General features: G+C 44.9%; 1 protein-coding gene across 1 annotated transcript in view; it reads right to left on the reverse strand.

Moving 5' to 3' along the window:
* Nucleotides 1–13,700, reverse strand: part of LOC106568321 (interleukin-6 receptor subunit beta) — a 39,710-nt gene that overhangs the window by 8,645 nt on the left and 17,365 nt on the right. Inside the window, exons 4-7 of the mRNA XM_045719918.2 lie at nucleotides 6,125–6,276; nucleotides 5,734–5,879; nucleotides 1,155–1,299; nucleotides 964–1,040 (exon numbers count right to left, since the gene is read on the reverse strand). Coding sequence (XP_045575874.1) covers nucleotides 964–1,040; nucleotides 1,155–1,299; nucleotides 5,734–5,879; nucleotides 6,125–6,276 — 520 coding nt within the window. The remainder of the gene's footprint in view (nucleotides 1–963; nucleotides 1,041–1,154; nucleotides 1,300–5,733; nucleotides 5,880–6,124; nucleotides 6,277–13,700) is intronic.

Here is a 13,700-nt window from a genome sequence, read left to right on the forward strand (position 1 = left end):
AATTGCTCCTGTAAGTCGCTCTGAATAAGAGTGTCTGCTAAATTCTGTAAATGATTTGAAGTTCTTATGATTAGAAAATGCATAATCCTTTGAAACACTTGTCTAACCTGATTATATGGTATATGTGATATATGATTTTTTGTCCATTAAAATAACATCAAATTGATCAGCAGAAATACAGTGTAGACAATGTTAATGTTGTAAATGACTATTGTAGCTGGAAATGGCAGATTTATAATGGAATATCTACATAGGCGTACAGAGGCCCATTATCAGCAACCATCAGAGCCAGTTTGCGCTGCTCTGTGAAGGGAGTAGTACACAACGTTGTACTTGATCTTCAGTTTCTTGGCAATTTTTCACATGGAATAGCCTTCATTTCTCAGAACAAGAATAGACTGACGAGTTTCAGAAGAAAGTACTTTGTTTCTGGCCATTTTGAGCTAACAAATGCTGATGCTCCAGATACTCAACTAGTCTAAAGGCCAGTTTTATTGCTTCTTTAATCCGACAAGTTTTCAGCTGTGCTAACATAATTTCTAACGGGTTTTCTAATGATCAATTAGCCTTTTAAAATGATAAACTTGGATTAGCTAACGCAACGTGCCATTGGAACACAGGAGTGATGGTTGCTGATGCTGGGCCTCTGTACGCCTATGTAGATATTCCATTATTATTATTTTTTTTTTTTAAATCAGCCGTTTCCAGCTACAATAGTAATTTACAACATTAACAATGTCTACACTGTATTTCTGATCAATTTGATGTTATTTTAAATGGACAAAAAATGTGCTTTTCTTTCAAAAACAAGGACATTTCTAAGTGACCCCAAACTTTTGAACGGTAGTGTATGTGTGTGTGTGTGTGTGTATATATATATATATATATATATATATATATATATATATATATATATATATATATATATATTACCTATTATGATGGGATGTTGTGTTAACATACCTTCCACATAAGGGCACATTGAGAAAGCTCAGAGGTGACTCCACAGTCACTCCACACATCCAATGCTTTCACAGGTGCTGAGAAAGAGAGAGAAATAGTTGAATCATCTATCACCACAGAATAAGTGAACAAATATTTTCAAGCTGTGGAGACCACAGGATTACATTACCCATCAGCACCCACTGACAGACCTGACTCAGAACTCTGTGCTGTGTAGACTGAGCTCCAGTCACTCATCAGGGCCTGAGGGCCCTCACAGGCACAGCGCACCTGGAACTCATAAACAGTGTAGGGCCGTGGAGTCAGGAGCAGGAAGCTGCGTAGAATGTCCTCTTCCTGAGCAGGACATGAAAGAATGACACACAAAAGAACAGGGATGGGCAAGAGGCAGCCCCAGGGATGGGGGGGATGAGGGATTATTTTGGATTAAAAAGCAACTCCAGGCTACATTGCACATTTAATAGCTTATAGAAAGTAAAATTATAATGGAGCTATATATTTTTGAAATAGCTGGCCTTTTCTGCATGCAAATAGATTTTGACAAACAAATTGGTCCCAAAAAAATTGTGCGTGCGGCCCTAAGCCTCAAAAAGTTACCCATCCCTAACTCAGAAGGACAACATTCCCAGTGCAAAATTCCCAGATAATCGAGAGACAATGGTATTTCAATGTTTCATTTCCTACATCTAAGGGACTGAATGTTTGAAAAAATAAACAAGTGACCCTCCCCAATACCCAGAATAATAATTACAACAAAGTGGATAGCAGAGAACATGACTTTCATTTACCCTCACTCCTAGGACAGACCAGAGCCTTAGATATGCAGTTTTAGAAACTGTTCTTAGTTTTGTAAGCATTACATGGCAAAGTAGCCAAAGTTCTCTATCAACTGCAAAAATTGAACGCAACAGAACCAGTTACAACTGAAATACCTGATGATCAATGAACTAGAGAAAAAGCCATTCATTTTTTAACACAGCAACCACATATCATCAGTTAGCCCTATTTGTATTTGTATTTATTATGGATCCCCATTAGCTGCTGCCAAAGTGGCAGCTACTCTTCCTGGGGTCCAGCAAGATTAAGGCAGTTTATACAATTTTAAAAACATTCCAATACATTCACAGATATCACAACACACTGTGTGCCTTCAGGCCCCTACTCCACCACTACGCTTCCCCAGTTGTTTAGTTAATTTTCATTCCAATCTCCTTTGCATTAGCGTAGCCTCTCCTGTAGCCTGTCAAGGCAGTTTATACAATTTAAAAAACATTCCAATACATTCACAGATATCACAACACACTGTGTGCTTCTCCAACCAATCTCCTGATCCTCAACCCTCCTCTCCTCCCTTTCTGCATCCTTTGACTCTCTATGTCCCCTATCCTCCCGACCGGCTCGGTCCTCCCCTCCTGCTCCGTGGCTTGATGACTCATTGCGAGCTCACAGAACAGGGCTCCGGGCAGCCGAGCGGAAATGGAGGAAAACTAGCCTCCCTGCGGACCTGGCATCTTTTCACTCCCTCCTCTCCACATTTTCTTCCTCTGTTTCTGCTGCTAAAGCCACTTTCTACCACTCTAAATTCCAAGCATCTGCCTCCAACCCTTGGAAGTTCTTTGCCACCTTCTCCTCCCTCCTGAATCCTCCTCCCCCTCCCCCCCCTCCTCCCTGCGGATGACTTTGTCAACCATTTTGAAAAGAAGGTTGACGACATCCGATCCTCGTTTGTTAAGTCAAACGACACTGCTGGTCCTGCTCACATTGCCCTACCCTATGCTTTGACCTCTTTCTCCCCTCTCTCTCCAGATGAAATTTTGCAACTTGTGACGGCCGGCCGCCCGCCCAACAACCTGCCCGCTTGACCCTATCCCCTCCTCTCTTCTTCAGACCATTTCCGGAGACCTTCTCCCTTACCTCACCTCGCTCATCAACTCATCCTTGACCGCTGGCTACGTCCCTTCCGTCTTCAAGAGAGCGAGAGTTGCACCTCTTCTCAAAAAACCTACACTCGATCCCTCCGATGTCAACAACAACAGACCAGTATCCCTTCTTTCTTTTCTCTCCAAAACTCTTGAGCGTGCCGTCCTTGGCCAGCCCTCTTGCTATCTCTCTCAGAATGACCTTCTTGATCCAAATCAGTCAGGTTTCAAGACTGGTCATTCAACTGAGACTGCTCTTCTCTGTGTCACGGAGGCTCTCCGCACTGCTAAAGCTAACTCTCTCTCCTCTGCTCTCATCCTTCTAGACCTATCTGCTGCCTTTGATACTGTGAACCATCAGATCCTCCTCTCCACCCTCTCCGAGTTGGGCATCTCAGGCGCGGCTCACTCTTGGATTGCGTCCTACCTGACAGGTCGCTCCTACCAGGTGGCGTGGCAAGAATCCGTCTCCGCACCATGTGCTCTCACCACTGGTGTCCCCCAGGGCTCAGTCCTAGGCCCTCTCCTATTCTTGCTATACACCAAGTCACTTGGCTCTGTCATATCCTCACATGGTCTCTCCTATCATTGCTATGCAGACGACACACAATTAATCTTCTCCTTTCCCCTTCTGATAACCAGGTCTGGCAGACATATCAGTGTGCATGACGGATCACCACCTCAAGCTGAACCTCGGCAAGACGGAGCTGCTCTTCCTCCCGGGGAAGGACTGCCCATTCCATGATCTCGCCATCACGGTTGACAACTCCATTGTGTCCTCCTCCCAAAGTGCTAAGAGCCTTGGCATGACCCTGGACAACACCCTGTCGTTCTCCGCTAACATCAAGGCGGTGACCCGATCCTGTAGGTTCATGCTCTACAACATTCGCAGAGTACGACCCTGCCTTACACAAGAAGCGGCGCAGGTCCTAATCCAGGGACTTGTCATCTCCCGTCTGGATTACTGCAACTTGCTGTTGGCGGGGCTCCCTGCCTGTGCCATTAAACCCCTACAACTCATCCAGAACGCCGCAGCCCGTCTGGTGTTCAACCTTCCCAAGTTCTCTCACGTCACCCCGCTCCTCCGCACACTCCACTGGCTTCCAGTTGAAGCACACTCCACTGGCTTCCAGTCCACTGGCTTCCAGTTAAAGTGGTTGTTCCACTGGATATCATATGGTGAATGCACCAATTTGTAAGTCACTCTGGATAAGAGCGTTTGCTAAATGACGTAAATGTAAATGTAAATGTACCACATCTACAGTATTAAATCCATGTGTATGTATAGTGCGTATGTTATCGTGTGTGTGCGCATGTGTCTGTGGCAATGTTTGTGTTGCTTCACAGTGTCACGTTCTGACCTGTAAAGGTGTTATTTGTTAGTGTTTAGTATGGTCAGGACGTGGCAGGGGGTATTTTGTTTATATGTTTCGGGGATTGTTAGTCTATGTGTATAGACAAGGGGTGTTTGTTTAGAGTGGTCTAGAGGTTTGGTATATGTTCTATGTTAGGGCATTTTCTATGTTTATTCTAGTCACTCTGTTTCTATGTGCAGTTTTGTTCTTGACCTTCAATTGGAAGCAGCGGCTCCTCGTTGCTTCTGATTGAAGGTCCTATAATTAGGGATTTGTTTGTATTGTAGATTGTGGGTAGTTGTATTCTGTTTTGTGCTTATCACCTGACAGAACTGTTAGTGTCGTTTCCGTTAATTGTATACGTGTTTCATTTGTTTCTCCTTCTTCAATATTAAAAAAGAAAATGAGTATACACTTCCTTGTTGCGTCTTGGTCCTCCACACACGACACGCGTTACACACAGTCCCCGCTGTTCCTATATGCACTAGTAACTTTTCTTCATTTGGGAAACTATCATTTTAAAATGTATTCTATTTTATTCCATGATATTGTTGTTACAAAATAGATGTGTGTTGACTGTGATTAGGGCATGGGATTATAAGAGCACTGCTAGGCTAAATTAACAAACTAGGCATGCATAGCTCATCGCATGATCCTCAAACCAAAGACTGGCCAAACTCGTGTTTCTGAAAGTGAATTCAAAGGCAGTGTAGAATGACTATAATTGGTCCCAAATAATCTGTGTAAATTACTTGAATATGGCTAATTGTAAGGTCAATAACTCTGATAAATACCTCCATTATGGGCAACGAAACATGTTGTTTTTATTAAAATCAATTATAGCAGTAGGAAGCTTACCTCCAGTCCTCCTCATCTTTGCACTCTCCCTCTCAAACTGAACAGGACATCAGTAGGCCTAGTCCGCACATGTGTGTAATGCAGTGTAGGCTAGTTTTATATACACCATCCCAGCAGCAGATAAACTCAGGAAAAAAAGTACATTTTCTTAGAAATATAACTTTGCCCTGTGCTTCTCCAAGCATGCTCTTCGTATAGCCTAGGCCTAAAGCATAGGCTATGGATCATTTGATTGAGACCACACTAGTTGCACTTGATATTGCGCGCCAGCAGAGAATCAGGGATGAGGGGCAGCGTCGAGCACACATCGAGATATAATAAGCAACTAATTCTCAATATGACATTTAATCGATTACAAATTACATGACCCTCCCCTGGATTAAATTAAAAAAGACTAAACCCTCCCCGACTGAAATTGAAAAAACATCATAGGGTACATTTCGACCGCTCCCAAAATACCCTGTCTTCTGTCCTGAAGTGCACAGTACTCCCCGCGTTGGATTGGTGTAGGTTTTGGCGGGAGGGAGTTTCCAACATATTTCTTATACCGATCATTTTACTTTAAATCCATGAATGGAAGTGAACAAGTGCACACTTGGGGAAATGAACAAAACCCCAGCCATGCTCAGCTCACTCACCTGAGTCCAGCCCTGCTGGTCCTGGGTGCGATACTGGACCTCACAGAGTTGGTCAGAGCTGCCTTGATCATCATCACACTGCAAAATCCAGTAGATCTCCAGAGGCTGAGAGCAATGGTGAGTGATTTCAGGGGTGGGTGGCTTTTCTGGTAGAGGAATGGATAGGGAAGAGAGGACAGAGTGGGAGAGTGAAAGAAAGAGAGAGCAAGAGAGAAAGCAGGAGATAGAGAGAGGGTGGGGGAGAGAGTGAGGGTGGGGGGAGAGAAAGAGCACAAAAGAGAGTCAGTAAGAGAGCGAGAGAGAGAGACAGAGACAGAGCCTGAAAGTGTCATGTCTGTCCCTCTGAATAAATAGGGAATGTACAGAGAAAAGTCATCCCTGACTGACTCACTAATATCGCCAGTGTTGAAGGCAGCCATTGTAGACGTGGCAGAGCCATGCTGGTTCGCAGCTTTGACCAACACAGTCAGGTCACTGTAACTGGTGTAAAGTTCACGAGGGATCACACCACTTACATTGGTGCCCTCCACCGCGCTGCTAATGCTGAAAAGGAAGATGCAGGACACATAAATACACACCACTCAAACACCACATCTGACAGCACTGTGCAGACATACAGTCTTAGACCACAGACACAGACCTAGCTCCAACACACCAAGCATGCCACAGGGCTGCAGATAGGGCTGTGACGGTCATGGAATTTTGGATGACGGTTATTGGCCAGTTAAATGACTGAGGTCACCGTAACAACTGTTCACATAGCAAAAGAAAAGACACATTTTCTACTCTCTGCCGCTCCTGATTGCATGCGCTGCCATAGAAATACAATAAAACGGGCGTCCCCATCAAGTCAATGATGGCATAATGGGTGTGAGTGTACCCATAGGTGCAAAGCTAGTAAATTCACTCTGGAGAGCCAGAGAGCGCGCTCTGGGCGTTTGTAAATTAAAAGAGTTGTCAGATTGTCAGTTCGTAAATTCAGAGCGTTTCACTCTCGGAGCGTTCAGAGCACACACTGGACGCTCTGGCGGAGGAGTAGGTGATCCGAGCGTTCTGGCCTCACAATGGCAGTCAAGCACCCAAGCTAACTGGATAAAGTTTGCTAGCTTGCAAGCTACTTCCAGACAAAAGTGAGAGAACACCTCACTGACCATTTTACACACACTAGCAAAGCTGGTTAGGCTTTTTCCATGTTATCCAAAGCGTTGGTGACTGTAACTGTGCTGCTGGCAACAATTTAATCACGCTTAATTACACCGGCAATATTCAATGCTGTTGCGCATTCGTAAATTTGTCAGTTATTCTGCGCTCTGGCACACTGAGATGAGAGCTCTGAAAACGGAGTAGATGGCCAGAGCAAATTTACGAATGCACCCCTAGGGTGAAGATGGAACAGCATCACTAATCCGCGCTGAATCAACCATGGGAACAACTCTAACGTTGTATCTACGGTGTCTAGGCAGAAGGCAAGCGGTCTGAAGCATATCATAAGGCTGGTGAAGAAAAAATATATTTTAAGTGAATTCTACAAAAAAAATACACCAACCATCTAAACTCAGCAATAAAACTGTCAATTACTGTCAACTAAAACTGTCAACTGTCAAAATTAGTTTCAGCAAACTTAACATGTGTAAATATTTGTATGAACATAACTAGATTCAACAACTGAGACATAAACTGAACAAGTTCTACAGACATGTGACTAACAGAAATGGAATAATGTGTCCCTGAACAAAGGGGGGGGGGTCAAAATCAAAAGTAACAGTCAGCGGCCACCAGCTGCATTAAGTACTGCAGTGCATCTCCTCCTTATGGACTGCACCAGATTTGCCTGTTTTTGCTGTGAGATTTTACCCCACTCTTCCACCAAGGCACCTGCAAGTTCCCGGACATTTCTGGGGGGAATGGCCCTAGCCCTCACCCTCCGATCCAACAGGTCCCAGGCGTACTCAATGGGATTGAGATCCGGGCTCTTCGCTGGCCATGGCAGAACACTGACATTCCTGTCCTGCAGGAAATCACGCACAGAACGAGCAGTATGGCTGGTGGCATTGTCATGCTGGAGGGTCATGTCAGGATGAGCCTGCAGGAAGGGTACCACATGAGGGAGGAGGATGTCTTCCCTGTAACGCACAGCGTTGAGATTGCCTGCAAGCTCAGTCCGATGATGCTGTGACACACCGCCCTAAACCATGACGGACCCTCCACCTCCAAATCGATCCCGCTCCAGAGTACAGGCCTCGGTGTAACGCTCATTCCTTCGACGATAAACGCGAAACCGACCATCACCCCTGGTGAGACAAAACCGTGACTCGTCAGTGAAGAGCACTTTTTGCCAGTCCTGTCTGGTCCAGCGACGGTGGGTTTGTGCCCATAGACGACGTTGTTGCCGGTGATGTCTGGTGAGGACCTGCCTTACGACAGGCCTACAAGCCCTCAGTCCAGCCTCTCTCAGCCTATTGCAGACAGTCTGAGCACTGATGGAGGGATTGTGTGTTCCCGGTGTAACTCGGGCAGTAGTTGTTACCATCCTGTACCTGTCCCGCAGGTGTGATGTTCGGATGTATCGATCCTGTGCAGGTGTTGTTACACGTGGTCTGCAACTGCGAGGATGATCAGCTGTCCATCCTGTCTCCCTGTAGCGCTGTCTTAGGCGTCTCACAGTATGGACATTGCAATTTATTGCCCTGGCCACATCTGCAGTCCTCATGCCTCCTTGCAGCATGCCTAAGGCATGTTCACGCAGATGAGCAGGGACCCTGGGCATCTTTCTTTCTGTGTTTTTCAGTCAGTAGAAAGGCGTCTTTAGTGTCCTAAGATTAGATAACTGGGACCTTAATTGCCTACCATCTGTAAGCTGTTAGTGTCTTAACGACCGTTCCACAGGTGCATGTTCATTAATTGTTTATGGTTCATTGAACAAGCATGGAAAACAGTGTTTAAACCCTTTACAATAAAGATCTGTGAAGTTATTTGGATTTTTACGAATTATCTGTGAAAGACAGGGTCCTGAAAAAGGGACGTTTCTTTTTTGCTGAGTTTAGGTTGAAGATTACAAGGTTAACAACGGGGTTCTAATATCCCATAACTCTTTGCAATTCATGGGACCAACATTGCTAGTTAGCCTCGGCACCTAGTAGTTACAAAGGTTATGGATACTGACAAGATACATGTCTCTCCATCCTAGTTGTCCACAAAGTGGCGCTGCGGGCTGACTAGCTCCCGCCTATCCTTTATTTGTATTGGTGGATACATCTCATTATTGTGGTCCTTTTTTGACTATTGAAAGAGGGTTTCCGACATCAACCGCGTGTATTCAATAGACAGAGATGCTATGCTACTAGCTTCATTTCATGAATATGCATAGCCATCGCGACAACTCCAATATAAAGTGTTTTTTCTCAAAGTTGCCGGGACATCACATGTCCTACTTATATCAGTACACTCATAACAACTTAAGTATTACGAAACTTCTATTCGATCAAATAAACTTCACGTAGAAAATAAGCCATACATTTTTTGGTTGACCAAATTCGACACTCTCATTAACCTCCATGAAAAAACTCAGTGGGCGAAACAACGAAAAAACGCCACCTGCTGGAAAGAGACAGATTTTCCGCTGCGTTCAGCCTTTCTCATTCTCTTCATCTCTGGTAGTAATCAATGGCACTGGTCGAATGTGTTTTTTGTTTCGGACGCTTCCACATGGCATTACTACGTTGTCTTAACCTTGTATCAAAGACAGTACAGTATGAAGATAGGCTAAACTGCTTCTCCAATAGAAATCCCTGATCACACTTGTAGTTGATGTCATGGTGACGTTGGCTAGCTAAACTCATGTGAAGAAACACTTCCAATCAACTTCCAATATAGATCTTTTCTTAGACAATGTAGCAAACATTGCTAAGAAGATTGATAATGATTTCAGGGATTTTTGTGATGAGTTATCTGAAATTGAGATAGACTGTATTAAAAGCCTTAAGGACAATAGGTCCCCTGGAAATGATGGTTTAATAAGCGAGTTTTATAAAGCATTCAATGATAAATTCTTGCTATGTTTCAAGAATCCATAGAAAAAGGGGAGTTACCGGCTTCCTTAAAGCAAGGTGTAATTACTTTGATTCCCAAACCTAATAAGGATACTCTTTATATAGACAACTGGAGACCCATTTGCCTGTTGAATAATGATGGGTAATTATTTGCCCTTGTATTGCTAAGAGGTTGAAACGAGGCTTGCATCATATAATTGATGAAGAACAATCTGGTTTTATGCATGGTCGACACATTAGTAATAACATCAGGTTGATCTTAGATATGATTGACTATAATGACCTCATCCTTGATGAGTTTTCTTATGTTTGTTGGTTTTTATAAAGCTTTTGACAGTGTAGAACATGAGTTTATGTTCAAAGCAATTCGTTTTTTGGGGTTTGGTGATTTTTTTTGAAAGCAGTCCAAACTTTATATAGTGGTTGTACTAGCTCTGTAAAATTAGCTCACGGGACATCCCAAAGATTTGATATTGGCCGTGGCATTAGGCAGGGCTGCCCAATTAGTCCATTTTTATTGGATACTCAAATTATGGCTTTTCATAACAAGAAAGGGAATTATCAAGGAGTTTCAGCACTTGGCAAGGAATTTAAACTATGTCAAATGGATGATGATACCACCATATACTTCCTGTATTGAAGACTTTTCCTTAGTTTCGGGTTTGAAAATTAATATCAATAAGTAATTCTTATTTCCACTCAAGGATTGTGTTTTACAGGAAGTATATGGTATCCCAATTAAAGATAAGGTTACTTATTTTGGAATTGTTATATGCAAGGATGAAAAACAAAGGAGTGAATTAAACTTTAACCCCATTATTGAGAAAACAAAGAAGAAAATGAACCTCTGGTTGATGAGAGATATTTCATTATACGGTTGGGTTTTATTGTCCAAAGCTGAAGGGCTATCCAGATCGGTTTATGTCTCGTTATCACTTGACTTACCCCCTAAAATTGTAAAGGACTTAGATAAGATTCTTTATCATTTTATTTGGAGGAACATGCCTCGCCATCTACAAAAATATATTCTCACTAATACCTGTCACGTTCGTCATAATAATGATCGGACCAAAGTGCAGCGTGAGTAGCGTTCCACATAATTTATTACAAAGTGAAACTTTAGAAAAATACAAAACAAATAAAGAATAAACAAACCGTGACTAACAATGCAACTACACAAACAATATCCCATAACCCCCAAGTGAAAAACAAGCTACTTAAGTATGATCCCCAATTAGAGACAACGATTACCAGCTGCCTCAAATTGGGAATCACACAAATCATCAACATATGATAAAACCTAGAACCCCACATAGAAATAAATAAACTAGATCAACCCCCAATCACGCCCTGACCTACTCTATCATAGAAAATAAAAGCTGGTCAGGACGTGACAGTACCCCCCCCCAAAGGTGCGGACTCCAACCGCAAAACCTGAAACAAAAAAAAGGGAGGGTTATGGGGGGGTGTCTAGTGTCGGTGGCGGCTCTGGTGCAGGACGAAGAACCCTCTCATCCTGCGGATCCGCCAGCATTGGAGGCGGCTCTGGTGCAGGACGAAGAACCCTCTCATCCTGTGAATCCGCCAGCATCGGTGGAGACTCCAGACCGCCGACCGTTGCTGGAGGCTCCGGACCGCGGACCGACTCAGGAGGTTCCGGACCGGGGACCGTCGCCTGGAGGTTCCGGGCCGGGGACCGTCGCCTGGAGGTTCCGGACCGGGGACCGTCGCCTGGAGGTTCCGGACCGGGGACCGTCGCCTGAAGCTCTGGACCGGGGTCCGTCGCCTGAAGCTCTGGACCGGGGTCCGTCGCCTGAAGCTCTGGAACGGGAAGGCGCACTGGAGGCCTGATGCGTGGGACCGGCACAGGTGGCGCCAGACTGGTAACACGCACTTCAGGAAGAGTGCGAAGAGGAGGCACAGGACGTACTGGACTGGGAACGCGCATTGAAGACCTAGTGCGTGGATCCGGCACAGGTGGTGCCAAACTGGTGACACACACTTCAGGGCAAGTGCGGGGAGCAGGCACAGGACGTACCTGACTGAGGACACACACTTCAGGAAGAGTGCGAGGAGGAGGCACAGGACGTACAGGACTGGGAATGCACACTGAAGACCTAGTGCGTGGAGCCGGCACAGGTGGTGGCAAACTGGTGACACGCACTTCAGGGCGAGTACGGGGAGCAGGCACAGGACGCACTGGGCTGTGGAGGCGCACTGGAGACCTGGTGCATAGAACCGGTGCAGGATATACTGGACCGTGGAGGCGCACTGGAGATCTGGAGCATAGAGCTGGCACAACCCGTCCTGGCTGGATGCTCACTTTAGCCCGGCAAGTGCGGGGCGCTGGCACAGGACACACTGGGCTGTGAAGGCACACTGGTGACACAGTGCGTAGAGCTAGCACAGGATATCCTGGACTGTGAAGGCGCACTGGAGGCCTGATGCGTGAGGCCGATACAGGTAGCACCGGACTGGTGACACGCACTTCAGGGCGAGTGCGGGGAGCAGGCACAGGACGCACCGGACTGGGGACACGAACTTCAGGGAGAGTACGAGAAGGTGACACAGGACATACTGGGCTGTAAAGGCGCACTGGAGACCTGGTGCGTATAGCCGGCCTCAATTGTACCGGAACTTTAACACACTTCTCAGGACGAGTACGGGGAGCTGACACAGGTGGCATTGGACGACTAACACGCTCCTCAGGGTGAATGCCATGCATACTACGCCAAACCAACAGCTCTCTCTCTTCACTCTCCTCCAATTTATCCAACAATTCCTCGAAAGTCTCTAAATCTCCCCTCCGTTCACTCTCCTCCAATAACTCCTCAACGGACTCTGACTCACCCCAATATTCCTCTTCGCTCTCCGACTCGCCCCTTGCCGACCAACCCATGTGCCCCCCCCAAAAAATATTTTGAGGTTGCTTCTTGGGCTTGTGTCGTGGCCGCGAACCCTGTCGTCATCGCTGTCCTTCCTTCACCGCTTGCGTCTCCCGCCATGGAAGGCGATCCTGTCCTGCCAGTATTTCTTCCCAAGTCCAGGATCCCTTCCCATCCAGAATCTCTTCCCAAGTCCAGGACTCCTTCACCTGGTCATGCTGCTTGGTCCTGGTCGGATGGGATATTCTGTCACGTTCGTCATAATAATGATCGGACCAAGGCGCAGCGTGAGTAGCGTTCCACATAATTTATTACAAAGTGAAACTTTAGAAAAATACAAAACAAATAAAGAATAAACGAACTGTGACTAACAATGCAACTACACATAAACAATATCCCATAACCCCCAAGTGAAAAACAAGCTACTTAAGTATGATCCCCAATTAGAGACAACGATTACCAGCTGCCTCTAATTGGGAATCATACAAATCACCAACATAGAAAATAAAACCTAGAACCCCACATAGAAATAAATAAACTAGATCAACCCCCAGTCACGCCCTGACCTACTCTATCATAGAAAATAAGAGCTTTCTATGGTCAGGATGTGACAATCCCCAAGAACAAGGAGGTCTTGAGGTTTTAGATTTCAATACTCTAAATAATACTTTTAAAATAAATTGGATTCTGAAGTATGTTGGTTGGTCAGTTACTGAATGAGGATGAATATCTACTCTCATATGGGGAATTTCTTGATAAGTTTTAAATTCCAATAACCCCAAAAGAATATGCAATATTTTTTGATGCGATTCCAAGGAGGGTTGTATCTCTTTTAAATTCCTCTGTGGTTGGTGTAAGTAACATAGATTTACATGAAAATATATTCATTGGCAATATTAACATCAAAGATAAATGTAGTAATAAACAGATTAGGAATATTGTTTGTGATACTACAATTTCCTCAGCAAGATTCTTTCGGTCAAATATCTATGGTGATATACAGTGGGGGAAAGCTTGGAAAATTGCTAACAAA

The sequence above is a fragment of the Salmo salar genome, chromosome 06 (genome assembly GCF_965601325.2).
Source record: "Salmo salar chromosome 06, fSalSal1, whole genome shotgun sequence".
In the NCBI taxonomy this organism is placed as follows: domain Eukaryota; kingdom Metazoa; phylum Chordata; class Actinopteri; order Salmoniformes; family Salmonidae; genus Salmo; species Salmo salar.